At 34.5% G+C, this 23396-nt stretch overlaps 1 protein-coding gene across 4 annotated transcripts in view; it reads right to left on the minus strand.

The window, feature by feature from the left end:
* ATP8B4 (ATPase phospholipid transporting 8B4 (putative)) overlaps window positions 1-23396 on the minus strand; it is a 272389-nt gene that overhangs the window by 98407 nt on the left and 150586 nt on the right. For all 4 annotated transcript variants that reach the window (XM_078334229.1, XM_054239635.2, XM_017976839.4 and 1 more), the window contains one exon: window positions 20168-20211. In XM_078334229.1, the coding sequence (XP_078190355.1) occupies window positions 20168-20211 (44 nt within the window). The remainder of the gene's footprint in view (window positions 1-20167; window positions 20212-23396) is intronic.

Consider the following 23396-nt stretch of genomic DNA (forward strand, 5'->3'; position numbering starts at 1 on the left):
CCAGGGAATGTTTTGAGTGCTTGGGATAGAATGGTAAACAAAATACTATCCTTGCCTTCGATGAAATCCAGTCAATTTTGGGAAGATACTGAAAAACAGGGCATATATGATAAGCACTATGATAAGGCAAGCACATTGGACTAGAGGGAAGGTAGAGAAGTGTCAAGGAAATATTCCCAAACAAGTAATATCTAAGCCGAAGCTAAAGAGATAATCAGGAGTTGGCCAGATAAATAGGCAGGCAAAGATTGTTTTAAGATGACGGTATAATTTGCAAAGGCCTATGTGAAAAAGTGAGTGTGGCAGTTAAGTATATAGTTTACAGGCTGTATAGAACTACCACAAAATAGAAACTATAAAGCAACCAGCTAACAGTTTCATGATCAGGTGAAAACCACCCATATCAATATTAACCTTGAATGCAAATAGTCTACATGCCCCACTTAAAAGGCACACAGAAGCAAATTAGATAAAGTAAGAAATGCATCTCACATGTAACAACAACCATAGGCTTAAAGTAAAAAGTTGGAGAAAGCTCTGTCACACCAATAGAAAATAGAAAAGACCAGGGGTCACTACTGTTATATCAGATAAAACACACTGCATACCAGTAACAGTAAAAACAAACGAACAAAGAAGGGAATTACCTAATGACAAAGGATGCAATTCAACAAAAAGATTTAACTATCTAAAATATGTATGCACTCTATATTTGAGCACCCATATTCATAAAACAAGTACTTCCAGACCTACAAAAATACTTAGCCACATAAAAATAGAGGGAGACTCAAACATGCCACTGACAGCATTAGACAGATCATCAAGGCAGAAAAATAACAAAGAAATTCTGCACTTCAATTCAATACTTGATCAACTGGACCTAATAGACATCTACAGAATACTCTACCCATTAACCACAGAATATACATACTATACTTCTTTTCTGCACACGGAACATACTCCAAAATCAACCACATACTCACCCATAAAGCAAATCTCAAAATTCAAAAAAATCAAAATTATATAAAACTTACTCTCAGACTAAAGTAAAACAAAAATAGAAATCAATAGCAAGATCTCAGAAAATCACACAATTACATGTAAATTAAACAACTTGCTCCAGAGTGACTTTTGGGTAAACAACAAAATTAAGATGGAAGTCAAAAAATTATTTGGAATAAATGAAAACAGAGACACAACATATCAAAATCTCTGGGATGAGGCAAAAGCAGTATTAAGGGGAAAGTTTATAGTGCTAAACACCTTCCTTAAAAAGTTAGAAAGATATCAATTAATGATACAACACATACCTACAAAAAAAAGAAAAAACTAACCCCAAAGCTAACAAATATCAGAGCAGAATTGAAAAAATTGAGACCCAAAAATCTATACAATCAATAAAACTGAAAGAGTAAGATTGATAGACCACTAGCTAGATTAACAACAACAACAAAAGATCTAAAGAAACATAATAAAAAACATAAATGTGACATTATAACCAATCTCACAGAAATACAAAAGATCCTCGGAAGCTATTATGAATACCTCTATGTACACAAACTAGAAAACCTACAGGAAATGGATAAATTCCTGGAAACACACAATCTCTCAAGATTGAATCAAGAAGAAATTGAAACCCTAAATAGACCAATATTGAGATCTGAATTCAATTCATAATTTTAAAACCCACAAACCAAAAAAGCCCCAGACCAGATGGATTCACAGCCAAATTCCACCCGATGTATAAAAAAAGCTAGTACCAATTCTACTGAAACTATTCCAAAAAATTGAGCAGGATAGACTCTTCTCTAATGCAGTCTACAAAGCAAGCTTCCCCTGATAGAAAATATGGTAAAGACACAATGATAAAAGAAAACCACACGTCAATATCAGAGAAATTCAAATCAAAACCATAATGAGATACCATTTCACACCAGTCAGAATGGCCATTATTAGAAAGCAAAAAACAACAGATGCTGGTGAGGATATGGAGTAAAGGAAATGCTTATACATTGTTAGTGGGAATGTAAATTAGTTCAGCCACTATGGAAAGCAGTCAGGAGATTTCCCAAAGAACCTAAAACAGAACTACCATTCTGGCAAATAATTCAAAATAGGTGTTGCAAAGATGCTCTACAACCTCAAGAAACTGATACATTAGCAAAATTAACAAAAAGAATTTATTTTTACAAATATCAATAGAAAGATATTTTTAATTTTTAAAACAAATTTTGGAGCTGAAGAATACAATAAATGAATTGAAAAATTCACTGCAAGTGTTCAACAGCAGACTTGATCAAAGAAGAAAAAAAGTCAGCAAACTCAAAGACAAGTCATTTGTAATTATCCAGTTAAGAGGAAAAAAAGAGAAAAAGAATGAAAAAAGTGAAAATATCTTAATGGACTCACTCATGGACCACCATTAAACAAAACAGCTTATACATTATAAGAGTATGAGGACAAGAAAAATGGAAAGGCCCAGAAACCTTATTTAAATAAATAAAACCTGATAACTTCCTAAATATGGAGACAAAAATGGAGATCTATATTCAAGAACCCCAAAGACCATCAACTTAAGTGAAACCAAAAAAAAAAAAAAAAGATCCACACTAAAATAAAATCAAACTGTTAAAAGTCAAAGAGAAGTTTGAAAGCAGGAAGAGAAAAGCAACTCATCATGTACAAGGAAACCTCCACAAGATCATCAGTAGATTTTCTAACAGAAACCTTGCATTTCAGGAAGAAATGAGACAATATTTTCAAAAGGCTGAAAAAAAAAATCTGCCAACATAGAATAAGAGAACCAGCTACACTTTCCTTCAAAAATGAAAGAGAGATAAAGACTTTCTCAGACAAAAGCTTAGGGAGTTAATCACCACTAGACCTGCCTTACAATAAATGCCAAAGGGAGTCTTTCAAATTGAAATGAAAGGATTCAAAACAGCAACATGTTAGCATGAGAAAATATGAAAGTCACTGGTAAAGGTAAATATATGGACAAATACAGAATACTCTATTACCATAATGGTGGTAGTTAAATTACTTTTTATTCAAATATATAAGTTGACAGACAAAACTGTTTAAAATAACTATAACCACAGTAACTTAAAGATATATAATACAAACAGATGCAAATTGTGACAACAATAAGAAGTAGATGTAAAAGTATAGCATTTTTGTATGTGATTAAACTTGTTATCAACTTAAACTATCCTAACTATAAGATATCTTATGTAATCTCCAAGGCAACCAGAAAAAGTACCTATAAAACTTACATAAAAGAAAAACAGAAAGGAATTGAAGCATATTACTACAAAAGACTGACAAAACACAAAGAAAACAGCAAAAGACAAAAAGACAAAAGAACTACTATATAATAAAAAACGAGTAACAAAATGATTATAGTAAGTCCTTTCCTGTAATAATTACTTTAATGTGAACAGATTAAGCCCACCAATTAAAAGATATAAAGTGATTAAATAGATTTAAAAAAAAAAGTATTGCCCAACTATATGCTGCCTGAAAGAAACTCACTTGAGATTTAAGGAAATGCATAGTCTAAAAGTGAAGAGATGGAAAAAAAAAATATTCCATGAAAATGGCAAACAAAAGAGAGAAGAAGTGGTTATATTTTAAACAGATAAAAATGGACTTTAAGTCAAAAACCTTTATGAGAGATAGATACGGATATTAGGGAGATTACATAAAAGGTCAATCCACCAGGATAATATAACGATAAGTATGCATGCCCCCAACATCAGATCATCCAAATATATAAAGCAACCGTTGATAGAATTGAAGGGAGACTTAGACAGCATTGCAATAATAGTAAGAGGTGTCAATATTTCATTTTCAACATACAATAGGAAATCCAGACAGATCAATAAGGAAACAGAGGACTTGAACAACCCTATAGACCAAATGGACCCAACATATATACAACAAAACATTCTGCCCAACAACAGCAGAATGCATATTCATGTCAAATGCATGCAGATATTTGTCAAGAATAGATCACATATTAGAGCCTAAAAGAAATCTCGACAAATTTAAGATTAAGATTATGCCAAATATATTTTCTGACCACAATGAAACTAGAAATCAACAGCAAAAGGAAAAGTGCAATCTTCATCAAAATGTGAAATTAAACAATATTCCCATATAGCCATTGTCTCAAAAAAGAAATTTGAAAATATTTCAAGACATATAAAAATGAAAATACAACATGCCAAACCTCATGGCATATAGCAAAAGGAGTACTAAGGAAGAAATTAGCAATAAATGCATATAATTAAAAGGATAAAGATCTCAAATCTCAGACAATTTAACTTTATACCTCAAAGAATGAGAGACATGTAACAAACCTTTATATGTACCCCCTGAATCAAAAATAAAAGTTGAAATTATTTTTTAAATAACTAGAGAAAAAAGAACAAACCAAGCCCAAAGTAACCAGAAAGAAAGAAATAACATAGATTAGAGTAGAAATAAATAAAATAGGAAAAACAACAACATTAAGAGTTGGTTCTGAAAAGAAACATAATGGAAAAACCCTTAGCTAGCTAAGAAAAAAAGAGAAAAGGCTCAAATACAACCAGGAGGGAAAGAAAAAACTTCACAAATGATGACAGAAATTAAGAAATCTTACGAGACTTATGAAAAATTATAGACCAACAAAATAGAAACACTAAAAAAATTCCTAGAAACATACACCTACCAAAACTAAATCATGAAATTCCTAGAAATATACACCTACCAAAACTAAATCATGAAAAATAGAAAGCCTAAGCAGACCCATAGCGAGTATAGAGACTGAATCAGTAATCAGACACCTCCCAACAAAGAAAATCCCAAGACCAGATGGCTTCACTGGTGAATTCTACCAAACATGTAGAGTATAATTAATGCCAAACTTATTCAAACACTTCCCAAAAAAAAAAAAAACGGAATACTTCCAAACTCATTTTGAAAACAGTAGTATTCTGACAACAAAGCCGAACAAAGACACCACAAGAAAAGTATACTACAGTCTGATTACCCCAATTAACATGCAAAAATTCTCAACAAAAGACTAGTAAATTGAATCACATTAAAAGGATCATACACCACAAAAAAGTGGGATTAATTCCTGGGATTGAAGGATGGTTCAACACACTAAAATCAATAAATATGAAACATCATATTAACAGAACAAATAAAATCACATGATCATCTCAATATATGCAGAAAAAGCATTTGACAAAATTAAGCATCCATTCATGATTTAAAAAGAAACTCTCAACAAAAAAGGAACAGAAGAAAAATACTCATTATAAATAAAGTCTAAATATGAAAAAACCCTCAGATAACTTTATACTTAATGGTAAAAAACTGAAAGCTTTTTATTTAAAATCAAGAACAAGGCAGGGATGCCCATTCTTATCACTTCTACTTAATGTAATACTAGTAGTCCCAGCCAGTTAGACAAAAAAAAGAAAGAAAAGGCATACCAATTGGAAAAGAAGAGTAAAACTATCCCTATTTGAAAATGACACTATCTTATAAACCCAAGGTGTACCATTTTTTAAAACTATTAAAACTAATATATGAATTCTGTAAAGTTACAAGATAAAAAATTTTAAAAAGTTGCAGCATACAGAAATCAGTTCTATTTCCATACAGTAACAACAATAAATCCAAGAAAATGAGGAAAACGATCTCATCTAAAGTGGCATCAAAAAGAACACAATACTAAGGAATAGCATTAACAAAGGAGATAAAAGACTTGTAGTAAATTATTATAATTACATGTTCCCTTGGCATCCATTTTGAATACAAGTTTAAATTTCTCAGTCCAGAAGCAGGGATCAGTCATCCTTAAAACACTTTCTAGTTCTATACAACACACAAATGGACTAAGCTAGCAGCCACAGATAGAACTTAGAGTCATCTCTTGCCTAGCAGACTAGGTTCCCCACTTTCCTGCTGCTTCCTTTAAAGAGATCATTCAAGCATTTGCCTGTGAGCTTTAAGTGCCCCAAATTCTATTTCCTTACATATACTGCTAATTAACCCTTTAAAAAAATACCTCTCTCCCTGACTCTTCCTTCCTGCTCATGGAACCCAGTGCTGAAGGACTGCCCTCCTAACCTATTAAACCCTCATTGCCCAGGATCAATAAGTAAAAATATTTAAACTTATTTCTTATTGAATAAGAATTGTGTATTGAATTTACAACTTCCATCTGAAGTAGGGGCTACCCCAGACTGGGTTGTTCCTGGAACACTGGGAAGAACACAAGGCCTCACTCCCAGCACCAGGTCAATGGTCAGGCAGGCATAAACTGAACACTAGTCAGACGAGAGCCACAGGAGTGCCTGCCATTGTAAACAAGTTTCCCATGTGAGGGACCTCTTGGTATATAATCAGACAACTAGGCATTAGGTTACCCACCAGGTAAAAGAAATATCCCCAGAAAGACACACTTAAACATCTATGTCCAGCTCTCCTTCATTTCTATTAGGGTAGAGTTGTTGCTAGATGGTCTGGTGCTAGAACCTCAATTTGAGCTGGGGGCTCTCAAAACCCTTGTACAATAAAAATCAGAAAATGTTGATGAAAGGAATTAAAGATACAAATAAATGAAAATGTATCTAATGGTCATGGATTGGAACACTTAATATTGTTAATATCTCCATAGTGCCCAAAGTGAACCATAGATTCAATGCAATCCCTATCAAAATCCCAATGGCGTTTTTTACAAAAGCATAAAAAAAATTCTAAAATTCATGTGAAACCACAAATGACTACAAATAGCCAAAACTATCTTGAGGAAGAAGGACAAAGCTGGGGTCCTCACACTTCCTGACTTCAAACATGTTACAAGGTACAGCAATCAGAGCAGTGGGGTACTGGTATAAAGACAGACACACAGATCAGTGGAATAGAATAGAGAACACAGAAATAAACCCCCACATAAACAGTTGAACAAATTTCACCAAGGGTTCCAACACTACACAACAGGGAAAGGATAGTCTTTTCAACAGAGTGAGGAAAACTAGATATGCACAGGCCAAAGGACAATGATCTCATTCCTTCTTATGGCTGCATAGTATTCCATGGTATATATGTACCACATTTTCTTTATCCAGTCTATCATTGATGAATATTTGGATTGGTTCCATTTCTTTACTATTGTAAATAGTGCTGCAGTAAACATCTATCATTGATGAATATTTGGATTGGTTCCATTTCTTTACTATTGTAAATAGTGCTGCAGTAAACATATGTTTGCATGTGTCTTTAGAGTAGAATAATTTATTTTCTTTTGGATAAACACCCAGTAATGGGATTGCTAGATCAAATGGTATTTCTGGTTCTAGATCCTTGAGGAATCACCATACTGTCTTCCACAATGGTTGAACTAATTTACATTCCCAACAACAGTGTAAAAATGTTCCTATTTCTCCAAAGCCTCAACAGCATCTATTGTTTCCAGACTTTTTAATAATCGCCACTGCAACTGGCATGAGATGATATCTCATTGTGGTTTTGATTTTCATTTCTCTGATGATCAGGGATGTTGAGCTGTTTTCATATGCTTGTTAGCAATGTATCTTCTTTGGAGAAGTGTCTGTTGATATCCTTTGCCCACTTTTTGATGGAATTGTTTGTCTTTTTCTTGTAAATATGTTTAAGTTCTTTGTAAATTCTGGACATTAAAGCTTTGTCAGATGGGTAGATTACAAAATTTTTCTCCTATTCTGTAGGTTGCCTTTTCCCTTTGATAACGGTTTCTTTTGTTGTGCAGCTCTTTAGTTTAATTAGATCCCACTTGTCAGTTTCAACTTTTGTTGCAGTTCCTTTTGGCATTTTTGTCATTAAGTCTTTTCCCATGCCTATGTCCTGAATGGTATTGCCTAGGTTTTCTTCTACTGAATAGAAGATCCATTCCCTATTGTTTTGTTTTTGGCAGGTTTGTTAAGATCAGATGGTCGCAGATGTGTGCGGTGTTATTTCTGAGGTCTCTGTTCTACTCCATTGGGCTATATGTTTGTTTTGGTACTGGTATCATGCTGTTTTTGTTACTGTAACCTGGTAGTATAGTTTGAAATCAGGTAGCACAATCTCTCCAGCTGTACTGTTTTTGCTTAGGATTTTCTTGGCTTTACAGGGTCTTCTTTGATTCTATATGACATTTAAAATCATTTTTTCTAATTCTGTAAAGAAAGTCAATAGTAGCTTGATAGGAAGAGCACTGAATCTATAAATTACTTTGGGCAGTATGGCCATTTTCACGATGTTGATTCTTCCTGTGCATGGGGATGGAATGTTTTTCCATTTGTTTATGTCCTCTCTTATTTCCTTGAACAGTGGTTTGTAGTTCTCCATGAAGAGGTCCTTGATATCCCTTGTTAGCTGTACTCCTAGGTATTTCCTTCTCTTTGTAGTGATTGTGAATGGGAATTCATTCATGATTATATTCCAAGATTTTGGGAGTTTTTAACATGAAGAAATGTTGAAGTTTATCAAAAGCCTTTTCTGCATCTATTGAGATAATCATGTGGTTTTTGTCTTTGCTTCTGTTTATGTGATGGCTTATGTTTACTGATTTGCATGTGTTAAACCCGCCTTGCATTCCAGGGATTAAGGAATCCCTGGAAGGAAACTTCATCATGGTAATTAAGTTTTTTGATGTGCTGCTGAATTTGGTTTGCCAGTATGTTATTGAGGATTTCTGCATCAACTTTCATCAGGGATATTGCCCTGAAATTTTCTTTTTGTATTGTGTCTCTTCCCGGTTTTGGCATCAGGATGATACTGGCTTCATAAAATGAGTTAGGGAGGAGTCCCTCCTTTAAAGTTGTTTGGAATCGTTTCAGAAGGAATGGTACAAGCTCCTCTTTGTATTTCTGGTACAATTCAGCTGTGAATTGGTCTGGCCCCAGGATTTTTTTGGTGGTAGGCTATTAATTACTGCCTCAATTGCAGAATTTGTTATTGGTCTTTTAAGGGATTCAACTTCTTGTTTAATTTTGTAGAGGTGTTTACAGTATTCTGATGGTAGTTTGTATTTCTGTGAGGTCAGTGGTGATATTCCCTTTATCAATTTTTATTGTATCTATTTGTTTCTTCTCTCTTCTTATTAATCTAGCTAGCGGTCTATCTATTTTATTAACTTTTTAAAGAAAAAAAACCAAACAGCTCCTGGATTTGTTGATTTTTTTGGAGGGTTTTTTGTGTCTCTATCTCCTGCAATTCTTCCTTGATCTTAATTATTTCTTGTCTTCTGCTAGCTTTTGAACTTGTTTGTTCTTGCTTCTCTAGTTATTTTATTTGCAATGTTAGCCTGTTGATTTGAGAACTTTCTAGCTTTCTGATGTGGGCATTTAGTGCTATAAATTTCCCTCTTAGCACTGCTTTAGCCACGTCCAAGAGATTCTGGTACATTGTCTCTTTGTTCTCATTGGTTTCAAAGAGCTTCTTGATTTCTGCCTTAATTTCATTATTTACCCAGGAGTCATTTAGGAGCAAGTTGTTCAATTTCCATGAAGTTTTGTCATTTTGAGTGAGTTTCTTAATCCTGAGTTCTAACTTGTTTGCACTGTGGTCTGAGAGACTGCTGTGATTTCAATTCTTCTGTATTTACTGAGAAGTGTTTTACTTCCAATTTTGTGGTCGTTTTTAGAATAAGTGCCATGTGGCACTGAGATAAATGTATATTCTGTTGATGTGGGGTACAGAGTTCTGTAGATGTCTACCAGGTCCACTTGATCCATAGCTGAGTTCAAGTCCTGAATATCTTTGGTAATTTTCTATCTCATTGATATGTCTTATACTGACAGTGGGATGTTAAAGTCTCCCACTATTATTGTGTGGGAGTCTAAGTCTCTTTGTAGGTCTATAAGAATTTGTTTTATGAATGTGAGTGCTCCTGTATTGTGCACATATATATTCAGAATAGTTAACTGTTTTTTTTATTTGTTTTCTTTACCATTATGTAATGCCCTTCTTTGTCTTTTTTTATCTTTGTTGGTTTGAAGTCTCTTTTGTCAGAGACTAGGATTGCAACCCTTGCTTTCACTTTTGCTTTCCATTTGCTTGGTAAATTTTCCTCCCTCCCTTTACATGAAGCCTGTGTGTGTCTTTGCACATAAGATGGGTCTCCTAAATACAGCACAGTGATGAGTCTTGACTCCTTATCCAATTTGCCCATATGTGTCTTTTCATTGGAGCATTTAGCCCATTTACATTTAAGGTTAGTATTGTTATGCTGAATTTGATCCTGTCATCATGATGCTATTTGGTTATTTTGCACACTAGTTGATGTGGGGTTTTTTGTTTGTTTTTTGTAGTGTCATTGGTCTTTATACTTTGGTGTGTTTTTGCAGTGGTTGTTACTGGTTTTTCCTTCCCATATTTAGTGTTTCAGGAGCTCTTGCATGGCAGGCTTGGTAGTAACAAAATCCCTCAGCATTTGCTTGTCTGAAAAGGATTTTATTTCACCTTCACTTATGAAGCTTAGTTTGACTGGACATGAAATCTTGGGTTGAAAATTCTTTTCTTTAAGAATGTTGAATATTAGCCCCCAATCTTTCTGGCTTGTAGAGTTTCTGCTGAGAGGTCCACTGTTAGTCTAATGGGTTTCCCTCTACAGGCAACTTGGCCTTACTCTCTGGTTGCCCTGAACAGTTTTTCCTTCATTTGAACCTTTAAGAGTCTGGTGATTATGTGTTTTGGGTTTGATCTTTTCTTGGAGCATCTTAATGGTGTTCTCTGTATTTCTGAATTCGTATGTTGGTCTGTCTTGTTAGGTTGGGGAAGTTCTGGATAATATCCTAAAGTATGTTTTTCAGTTTGTTTCCATTTTTCCCATCTCCTTCTGGTACTCCAATCAATCATAGATTAGGTCTTTTTACGAAGTCCCATATCTCTTGAAGGCTTTGTTCATTCCTTTGCATTCTTTTTCTCTATTCTTGTCTGCCTGTCTTATTTCAGAAGGTTGTCTTCAAACTCTGGTATCTTTTCTTCTGCTTGGTCGATTCTGTTGTTGATACTTATATATGCTACACAAAGTTCTCATGCTGTGTTTTTCAGCTCCATCAGGTCCTTCATGTTCCTCTCTAAACTGGTTATTCAAGTTAGCAATTCCTCTAACCTTTTATCAGTGTTCTTAACTTCTTTGCATTGGGTTAGAACAAGCTCCTGTAGTTCATGATAGTTTTGTATTACCCATTTTCTGAAGCCTACTTCTGTCAATTCATCCATCTGATCCTCCATCCAGTTCTGCACCCTTGATGGAGAGATGATGTGATCATTTAGAGAAGAGGCACACTGACCTTTTGGGTTTTCAGCATTTTGTTTCATTTTGTTTTGTTGTTAATTCTTTCACATCTTCATGAGTTTGTCTACTTTTGGTCTTTCAAGCTGCTAACCCTTATATGGGGTTTTTCTAGGTGCATTTATTGTTGTTGCCGATGCTGTTATCACTTTATGCTTGTTTGTTTTTCTTTCAGGTCACTCTTCTGCAGGGCTTCTGCTGGGGGTTCACTTCAGGCCTTATTCATCTGATTGGCTTCTATGCCTGGAGATGTCACTCAAGGAGGCTGGAGAGCAGCAAAAGTGGGTGACTTCTCCTTCTTCTGGGACCTCTGACCTCAAGGGGTAACAAGCTGATGTCAGTAGAATCGCACTTGTATAAGGTATCTGACAACCCCTGTTGGAGGGTCTCACTCAGTTGGTGGCACAGGAAGGAGGACCTATTTAATGAAGCACTTTGTCCCTTGAGGGCGAGGTGTGTTTTACTAGGGGGAAACCCATTCATCTGGGCTTCCCAGATTCCTAAAAACTATCAATGAGAGGCTAAGTCTGCTGGTCTGCTGAGACTGCGGCCACCCCTCTAACTAGGGGCATAGGTCCGGGTAAATCCAAATTCTATCCCTGAGCCTCTGGCTGGAGTTATTGGAGATCCTGTAGGGAAGCACCACTCACTGAAAATGAATGGGTCAGGGTTAGGCCTGAAGAGGCCCTCTGGCTGTAGACTACCACAGCCAGTGTGTTGGGCTGTGGGGACAAGTCTTGGGACCAAATTGGCTAACCTTCCTGGCTCCAAGTGCAGCCTGGAGCTATAGAAATGGGTGCTGCCTTTCCCCCACCCAAGAAGCTTAGCATATTAGGCAGTTGCAAGCTCCATTGCTGGTTGCTGCCCCTCCCCGGAGGAGCTCAATAGGCTTAGACAGCAGGCAGCAGCAGCCAGTGCTGGTCACCCCTCTCCCGGGAGTTAGGTAGGCTAGAATCTGCACATTCCAGGGTGGGGATGCTAGACCTTGGTGGCGTGGGTTTGCAAGTAGGATATTCCTATCCATGGGTTGCACAGTTCTGTGGGAAAAGCACAGTTTCCCCAGCTGGGTAACATGCTTTACTGCCTCCCTTGGCCGGGCTGGGGGAATGGGGGGGGGACTCCCCTTCAGGTGGGCTGCCACATCACACTGCTTTTCCTTCTCTCCATGGGTCACACCAGCCTTCTAGACAATTTTGATGAGATAACCTGGATACCTTGGTTGTCTGTGAAGGGTTCACATGCTTATTATGGTGGGTTTTTTTTGTTTTTTTATGGGTGCCTCTGAATGCTGCTGCTTTCAGTTGGCCATTTTGGCCCTGACCTGGCTTCCCTACTTTTGAGGTTTCAGGACTAGGACTGGCTTCCTTGCTCCTCAGTTTGCAGATGGCCTACTGTGGGACTTCATCTTGTGATTGTGTGAGTCAATACTCCTTAATAAACTCCCCTTCATATATACATATATCCTACTAGTTCTGTCCCTCTAGAGAACTCTAATAAAGCAACAAAAAACATTGATAAATAAACTCTAATTAAACTAAAGAGCTTCTGCACAGCAAGAGAAACTATCAAGAGTACAAACAGACAATCTACAGATTGGGAGAAAATATTCACAAATTATGCATTCAAAAAAGCCTTAATATCCAGAATCTATAAGGAACCTTAAGTCATCAAGCAAAAAATGAACATACCCAATAAAAATTCAGCAAAGGACATGAATAGACACTTCTCAAAAGAAGACAAACAAGCCACCAACAAACATGAAAAAATGCTCATGATCATTAATCATCAGAGAAATGCAAATCAAAAATCACAATGAGATACCATCTCACACCAGTCAGAAAAATTTTTGTTAAGTCAAAAAAGAATCGATTTTGGTGAGGCTGAGGAGAAAACGGGACGCTTATACACTATTGGTGGGAATGAAAATGAGTCCAGCCACTCTGGAGATTTCTCAAAAAACTAACAGTTGAATTACCATTTGACTCAGCAACCCTATTACTGGGTATATGCCTAGAAGAAAATAAATCATTCTACTGAAAGGGCACATGCACCCATATGCCCATCACAGTGCTATTCAGAATAGCAAAAACAGAATGAACGCAGGTGCCCATCAACAGTAGATAGGATGAAGAAAATGTAGTGAATATACATTATGCAGCAGTATGCAGCCATGAAAAAAAAGAACAAAATCATATATTTTGTAGCAACACAGATGAAGCTGGAGGCCATTATCTTAAGCAAACTAATGCAGAAACAGAAAACCAAATACCATACGTTCTCACTTATAAGTGGAAGCTAAACACTGGGCACACATGGACACAAAGGTGGGAACAAGAGACAGTGTGAATTATTAGAGGTAGCATACAGAGAGTAAGACAGGAGCTGAAAAACCATCTCTTGCATACTGTGCTTACCTGGGTGATGGGTTCCACTGTATCCAAAATCTCAGCATTCTGCAGTATGCCTTTGTAACAAACCTGTACATGTACCCCAATTCTAAAATAAAAGTAGAAAAAAACCACACACACACACACACACACACACACACAAATCTCAAGTATTGTTGAGGATGTACAAAGACTGGAATCGTGGTATGCTGTTCATAGAAATGTAAAACAGTGTAGTCACTATAGAAAATAGTATGAAAGTTCTTAAGAAATTAAAAATAAAACTACCATACTATCCTGCAATCCCTTATATGACCAAAAGAATTGAAATCAGGATCTTGAAAGGATATTTGCACTCCCATGTTCATTGCAGCCTTATTCACAATATCCAAGAAGTAGAAAGAAACTAAATCTCCATGAATAGATAAATACATAAGGAAATGATAGATACATACAATGGAATATTATTGAGCCATAAAAAAGAATGAAATGCTGTCATATGCTACAATATAAATGTCTTGACATTACTATAAATGAAAAATGCTAGTTACAGAAGGACAAATACAGAATTTTCCCCCTTTTATGAGGTCTTTAAAGTAGTCAAACTCATAGAAACATAAAATAGAATGGTGCTTGCCAGAGACTGGGGAAACGAGAATATGGTGATTTGCTATGCAATTCGTATAGAGTTCTGTCATGCAGCATGAAAAAATTCTAGAGATTTGCTATGTGCTTAGCGTTAACAATAGCATACTCAACACTTAAAATTTTGTTGAGAGTAAAAAACAGAAACAAAATGAATAAAATGGAATTCAATGAAGAACAGAACACAATAGTGGGAAAAGATTCAATGGTAAGTAAAATCCCTATTAATTTACTGACTTCTGGAACACGCAAAATGTACTTTAAAAGTTTACGACTCAAGTGCTATCCCTGTAATGATGTCTTTGCGAAAACATTTGATGGGAAATAAGTGCTTTGTCTTGGAGATTGTAGAATAGTATTTTATACTTTACTCAATTATATGGGATGACCTATACACAAGACACCCAGTTACTTATGTTGGTCCCAGAATCACAGAAACTTATTTAATCACAGGTTGTTTTGTTTATGTAATAAAATTTGAAAACAACTGCATTAGAAGTTTTTAAATTTTTAAATATTTAAAATAACTATATATGTACACACAAACATACACACACACACACACACACACATACACACACACACACTCTGACCAGTCAGTTCTAAAATACACACTGGCCTTGGACTTCCCTAAAACCATCCAGAGAAGAAACTGTGGCCCAAAGAGATTACAGACAAACTATCATTCAAATATAAAGTCAACAGATAACTCTGAACAGATATTTTTGAGACAGGGTATCACTCTGTCACCCAGGCTGGAGTGTAGTGGTAAGATCACGGCTCATCGCAGCCTGGAACTGATGGGCTCCAGTGATCCTCCTATCTCAGCCTCCCAAGTCTAGGACTACAGGCATGCCCCAGCATGCCCAGCTAATTTATTTACTGTTTATAGACACAAGGTCTCATTATGTTGCCCAAGCTGATCTCAAACTCCTAGCCTCAAACAGTTCTCCCGCCTGGCCTCTCAAAGTGCTGTGATTATAGGTGTGAGCCATCACACTTGGCCTGAATAGATACTTCTTATGAAGCATTCTTGAAATTAGAGGGTGAACTTCAGCCAAATAGAAAAACGACTGAAAAAAAACACTGAGAAATGTACTAGTTAGTGGTGAATATAAAATAATTTTAGCTGAAGGGCTAGGTCTAAAACAAATAGATTAGGATGACAAAACAAAATGTAAATATTACACACGTGACTATTGCTAAAAAAAAAAATTGGGAGAAGATGCTGATTTCCTCATTTTGGTATTTGAAAAACAGAAAATATCATTTGAAGCTTCAAATGGACTCATAGAAATTAGTATATGTTTCAGATTAAAAGTACTATTAAGAAAAATATTAGGAAATATGAGTAAAAGAAAGAGAAATAATCTCATCATTGTTCATGTTAGGAAACTGATAAACACTAAAAAGAAAAAATTAAAAGTATTACATAAACGCTGGAGAGTATACAGCACAGAAATAATAAAATATTTCCTTAAATATTACAAGAAATGCATACAAACACACAGAGTAAAAGAAAGAGACCATATAAGGAAATAATTAAAAATTATAAAGATAAAAAATAATAACCTAAAATACTATAACAGAATCAAGACAAAGTATAGCCCCATGTAAATGGACCAAACTCATTAAAGATTGGAACTCAAAGCAAAAGAAAAATACAACCCTGTGTCATACACAAAACATATACCTAAATCAAAGTAATTCAAGAACTTTGAAAATAAAAGGTGGGCAAATATAAATGAAAACAAAAACCAAGAATAATGATCTTAATATCAAATCAGGTTTAAATCAGGGCAAGAAGAACTGAATGAGCCAAAAAGGAGTATGTTAAATCATATGATTCATAATAAAAGTTAAACCCTTATGACCATCAATGTAATAAAAAACTATTATCAATACTCAATAAAACAGACTTTGGGGTGTATATGACCTATAGACATAAAGTATGATCAGAACACTTTAGCTGCTTTAACTCAAACAGATAACATAAATAAAAGATAAATAATTATATAGATGATCTAAATAAGACAGTTAACAAGATAGAGCTAAATTATACTAGCTATAATTCCAAACTTTAGAACACATATACTTTCTTCTTAAGGATCCTGAAACATGAATAACCATTAACCTCATTAAGCCACAAAGAAAACCTCAAGAAATTCTAAAAAGTAGCAATAATAAAAATATATTCTTTTATTAAAAGTGCTATAAAGTTAGGGAGAAAAACATCCTTACCATCTGGAAATTTTAAATTCTTCTGTAAAAACTTATGGTTCAAACTCAATGGTTCAATTTGAATTCATTGATATAACAAAAATAAAGATAAAATAATAATATAAAAATAAAATTAAAATACTTTAATAAACTACATGCCAAAATACATGTAACAAAACTAAAGCAGTGTTCAGGGGGAAATTGTTAACCATAAATATTTGTATTCTTAAAAAACAGGAAAGAATACAAATAAATAAATTAAGCATCTGAGTATGAAGTAAGGAAATGCAAAAAAAAAAGAAGTTTAAGGAATGCAAGATGAAGGCATTAATAAAGAAGCAGAAGTTATTGATTAAAACACAGAGAAAAAAAATAAGTAAATCCAACAGCTATACTTCTTTGTGGGAGAAAGGGGCAACTAAACTATTTACTAACATAATAAGACAGGAACAGACCAGAATGACAGATAAGAAATAATAAAAAAGAACCACAGATAAAGAGGAAATTAAAGGACTTATGAGTCTTTGAAAATAAATGTAAATTTAAAATATTTATTAGTCTTTCCAAATAAATGTGAAAATCTGATTGAATTTCACAATATTCTAAGAAAATATAATTTTCCAAATCACTCCAAAAGAGATAGAAGTTCTAAACAGATAACTGCTGTAGATGAGATTATAAAGAACATTATCTAAGAGCTATTATGTGAAATAGCACCAGGTTCACATAATTTTATAGGGAGATTTTAGAAAACTTTAAAGCATATATTATTTTGATTGTACATAAACTGTTCTACAGAATACAAAAAGAAGGAGAGATCCCTTATTTATGTTTCTAAAGAAAATATAACATTGGTAGCAAAACATATATTACCCCAAACAAGAACACTGCAAAGGCATGTCTCTTACAAAGATGAATGTGCATATCTAAATAAAGCATTAGCAATCAGAACCTAATAGCACATTATAAAACAGTTTAACATGATAAGAGGCATTTATTCCAGGAAAATATGGAAGAAATTGAATCTTTTAATACAATTCATCATATTAATATATCCACGGAAGAAAAAACAGTTTATTATCCTCATAGGTGACCAAGGACTATTGGTTAAATTCAGTATCCAACTTAGACTTTAACAAAATAAATTTTTATGTGTGAAAATAAATTTATATATTGAATAGATGAATATTCCAAAAATGTATCTATTCCAGTCCAAATTTTTTATTATGTTTAATGAGACAATACTAGAAGCATATGCTCTAATGTCGGAAACAAAGATATTAAAAAAAAGGCTATATTATTTTGTATTACTTTAGAAGTACTAACCAATGCAATTAGATAAGAAAAATAAAAGTAAAAAAGATAGAATGATGGGTAAAACTGTCTCTATTTTCAGATAATATGGTTAGAATGATGGTAAAACTGTATCTATTTTCAGATAATATGGTTATATACTTGGAAACCCCACAGAAAAAGACTAAAAGTTACTATAAACAAAAGAAAATATAGTAAGATAGTGGTATACAAAATTAACAATCAAATATTGCTTTCATATTAAGAATCATAATGGAGAGAAAGACCCCAGGTGGAAACCATAACCAAAAAAATTAGCTACATATCTAGGAATAGTTGTTTGTAATAAGCAAGGCAAGTATGCAGAAATACTAAAAATGCTTCTAAGAGACACAAAATATGACTTAAGTAGCTTTAAATACATGCTATGCTCTTGGATAAAAAGATTCAATATCATAAGGATATTTATACTTCATAAGATACTCAATAAATTTATCATCATTCTAACAAAAATATCATGAGGAACGTTAAATAAGCAGAACAGTTAAGGAATATCTAGGGGAAAAGAAAGCACTGGAAAAATACTAGTCTTACCAAATATTAGAGCCTTGCAATTATTTTATTTTGTTTTATTGATTGATTGATTGATTGATTGATTGAGATGGAGTCTCACTCTGTCACCCAGTCTGGAGTTACAGTGGTGAGATCTCAGCTCACTGAAACCTCTGCCTCCCAAGTTCAAGCAAATCTGCTGCCTCAGCCTCTCAAGTAGCTGGAACTATAGGTGTTCACCACCACACCCAGCTAATTTTTATGTTTTTAATAAAGACAAGATTTCACCATATTGGCCAGGCTGGTATTGAACTCTTGACCTCAGGTGATCTGCCCACCTTGGACTCCCAATGTGCTGGGATTACAGGCGTAAGCCACCACACCCGGCCTTTGTCAATAATTAAAACAGTATGATACTAACATATGCATAGAAAGAAAAGGGAACACATCAAAAGTTCAGTAATAGACCTAGTACACAAGTTTGCCTTGTTATAAAGGCAACTTCCCAAATTGGCAAAAAAAAAAAAAGAATAGGCTTTGAAATAAATGGGTAAAGTCAGTAGTCATCTGGAGAAAACTATACTTGGACTTAAACTTTACATGCCACACCAGGATAAAATACAAATGAATCTAAAATTTAAACGCAAAACATTAACTCTGTAATGATGATGTGCTTTATATTTAAGGCATAAAACTCAGTGACAGAGGGAGGAAAAAATGATAAACTCAACTACATGAAAATAAAATATTTCTCATAGCAAAAATACCAGAAAAAAAATCATGGGACAAATAAATGACAAAGTGGGAAAAGAATACATAAAACTCATTTCACAAATACTTATTTTCCCTAATATAAACATAAACAAATTAACAATCAAATAGAAAAAAATGGGTAAACTTACCGAACCAGAAACTTACAGAAATACAATAAGCTCTTAAACATTTGAAAGTACATCCAACATCACTTATAATAAGAGAAATTAAAATTAGAACCAATATTGCTGCACTCACTTTTCATACAATCTCATCAAAAATCACAAATTTTGATAAAACACTGTATTGGTGAGAGTGGGGAAAAATCAGACACTGTTACCCTTATTTGTGTCAGGGTAAATTGTTATGAATTCTAAAGAAGGCAATTTGCAATATTTATCAAATTATGAATGCACATACCTTTTGATTTAGCAATTTCATTTCCAGAAACAGATGCTATATTCCCTAACATGTGAAATAAATTGTGTACCCAGTTATTTTTGCTGTATTTTCTTTACTAGAAAAATATTGAAAATCCAAACTAATGGACACTGCGGGTGTCCATCAGTGTCTCTTCATATAACTTCTGGAACATCAATATGACAAAATACCATTCAGCCATTAAAAAGAATGAGAAAGTACTTTTTAAAAACTATTCTAGAATGATCTCCAAGATACATTGTAGAGAAAGTTGAAGAACAGTATGTAAATTATGCTACCGCCTACATAATTATATCTCTCCTCCATTTAAAAGGTGGGGGAATATAATAGCTTACATCTGGATAAATATTTCAAGAATAAAAAACAGAAGGAAATTTCTGGTTGGGGAATCTAGATGAGAAGGAATTTGGAACCATATTAATCTATTTTTTAATGTTATACATTAAGTATCTCATCTGGTCTTAGTGGAAATTAGGACACTAAAAGTTTATCATTTTCTTAAAAGCACATATAATTTGAAATTAAAACTAAGAATGAAACTTTATTACTTCCACACCTGAGTTACTTCCGTCTTCTGACCCAGGTCATCATGTACTTCACCTGATAAAACAAAAATTGAGAATTAAAAGTAAGTGAAATGAAATTAGATTTGGATATTTAGCTTTAAGGAATACACTTATTATTTATCACAGCATCATTACTAAATGGCATTATGAATTTAAACACGGGAATGGTTTTAGGAGTATTTCCAAACTGTAACCCTAAACATGGCAATTCTGCAGTGAGACATTTGTGTTCGCCCGAGATAGTACTAAAATGCAGTAGGCATTAAAACAAAATGAGCAATCATGTTTTTCTGTAAATGTTATCATTCTGTTATTACATTATCTATGAAATTTGCAAGAGGCAAATTTTTGTCTTCCACATTATTTCCACTGTTGAGAAATCCAAAATCATATCCTAGCCAGACCAATTCTCCCCAGTGCAGAGCTTTGCCTATTTTGGTTTGGACCAGATATATCTGTGTAATATCGAGGTCAAATTAGTATGTAAACTTTAAACAATGCCAGTACTTTCTGCAGGCAGAAAACATAGCCATCCATGTGTCAGAAATTTAAAATCACTTTTTTCTCAGTATAAAGCTAATATGTACTTATTATAGATATAATGGACATTTACAATGGGACATTTACAATATGAAATAAAAATTGCTAATAGTCCCTTCAACCAAAAATAACTAGAATTTGTAGAAAGATCTTTATTGCATATTTTTATATACAGATATATTCACCATGTTCATAAACTTCTTATTCTTGCAGTTTTTAACCATGTAAAGTAGGCAAATTTCTCCTATGAATTAAAGTTTGTTGTGAATCTTATTTTGAATGGCTGTACAGTAGCCCATGATTATAGATGTAGCATAACTTATTTTCACTTTCCCTATTGTAGGGCATTAATTTTTTTAATTTTTGCTTGATATTGGAAGGTTTCACACTATTTTCCAGGATTATATTTCTTATCATAATAATGAGTTACTTAAAGAAACTATCATCAGAGTGAACAGACAACCTACAGAATGGGAGAAAATTTTTATCATCTATCAATCTGACAAAGGTCTAATATCCAGAATCTATAAGGAACTTAAAACAAATTTACAAGAGAAAAAAACCAACAATCCCATTGAAATGTGGACAAAGAACATGAACAGACTTCTCAAAAGGAAGAATACATGGAGACAACAAAGATTTGACAAAAAACCTTAACATCGGCCAGGCGCGGTGGCTCAAGCCTGTAATCCCAGCACTTTGGGAGGCCAAGACGGGTGGATCACGAGGTCAACAGATCGAGACCATCTTGGTCAACATGGTGAAACCCCGTCTCTACTAAAATTACAAAAACTTAGCTGGGCACGGTGGTGCGTGCCTGTAATCCCAGCTGCTCGGGAGGCTGAGGCAGGAGAATTGCCTGAACCCAGGAGGTGGAGGTTGTGGTGAGCCGAGATCGCGCCATTGCACTCCAGCCTGGGTAGCAAGAGCGAAACTCCGTCTCAAAAAAAAAAAAAAAAAAAACCTTAACATCACTGATCGTTGTAGGGAAATACAAATCAAAACTATAATGAGATACCATCTCATGCCAGTCAGAATGGCTATTATTAAAAGGTCAAAAAATAACAGGTGCTGATGAAGTTGTGGAGAAAAAGAAACTCTTACACACTGTTGGTGGGACTGTAAATTATTTCAACCATTGTGAAAGACAGTGTGGCAATTCCTCAAAGACCTAGAGGCAGAAACAACATTTGATCCAACAATCCCATTAGTGGGTATATACCCAAAGGAATATAAATCATTATATTATGAAGATATATGTACACATATGTTAATTGCAACCCTATTCACAATAGCAAAGACATGGAATTAACCTAAATGCCCATGATTGATAGACATCATAGAGAAAATATGGTATATATACACCATGGAATACTATGCAGCCATAAGAAGGAATGAGGTAATATCCTTTGCTGGGACATGAATGGAGCTGGAATCCATTATCCTCAGCAAACTAACACAAGAACAGAAAACCAAACACTGCATGTTCTCACTTATAAGTGGGAGTTGAATGATGAGAACACATGGACACACGGGGGACACAGCATACACTGTATCCTGTTGGCATGGGTGTAGAGAGAGAGCATCAGGAAGAATAGCTAAGGGATGCTAGGCTGAATACCTAGGTGATGAAATGATCCACCCAGCAAACCACCATGGCACACATTTACCTATGTAACAAACCTGTACATCCTGCACATGTACCCCTGAACTTAAAAGTTGAAAAAAAAAAGAGCTACTTGAATCAACCCTGTGCCAGGCACTTAAATTGCCACTGATCCTTACAATAAACTTATAAAGTGAAGATTTTCATTTCTATATTATGGATAAGGGAAACAAAGAATGGTTCAAAATGACATGACTAAACGCAAACTAAATAGTCAGCATAGTGGGTTTTTAATCCAAATTCTCTCTCTCTTCACTATGCAATGCTATGAGCACCAAGCTCTTGACAAGCAGTTATCTGTTGTTTCTCTGGGGCGTTGGTCTGAACCTGGAATGCTGTACAGCTGCTGTGTGGGAGGAGTCCCTGAGCTCGTGAATGAACCTGGCCTAGCACCTGGAATTTAAATCTCAAATTCATTGTGTTATGCTCTAGTGGTTATCCTGTATGCCGTCACTCTAATAAAACGATGGAAGAAAGAAAAAAAAACAAAACTGTGTCTTCGTGTTAAATGGTCTGCATCCTCCCTTCAATAAAAGCCCGTTTACAGGGATGGTGATGAAAGTGAAGAAAATTTGTCTAAGAAGGTAATATTTCTTAGCCAGGTAAAAGTAGAATGTTAAATTTTCCTAAGGCCTGCATCTGTGATATAAATATGCCCCACTCGTACGAAAACAAGAAAAAATGATTCTGAAACATTCTGTGAGTGCTTTAGTAAGAATTTATTTTAATGGTATTATAAATGCATTATAAATTATAACAGCATATAAATTAAGAGTCTAAAGGGATTACTTAAATGGTTATTTTCCTGCATTTTATGAGAGGAATTATAAGCTATCGTGGGAGTTGCAAATTTGGAGATTTACAAAGATCTTGAAATATATACTTTGTGAAAAGTCAAGGGCTTTCTCCAAAAATAGGATCTTTATCACAAAAGGTGATAAACATTTCTACAAATGAATCTTGCTCCACATGTCTGATAATTCCTTTAAAATTGCTTCCTAGAAGTGATTGTA

Source organism: Callithrix jacchus, chromosome 8 (assembly GCF_049354715.1).
Source record: "Callithrix jacchus isolate 240 chromosome 8, calJac240_pri, whole genome shotgun sequence".
NCBI classification, from domain to species: domain Eukaryota; kingdom Metazoa; phylum Chordata; class Mammalia; order Primates; family Cebidae; genus Callithrix; species Callithrix jacchus.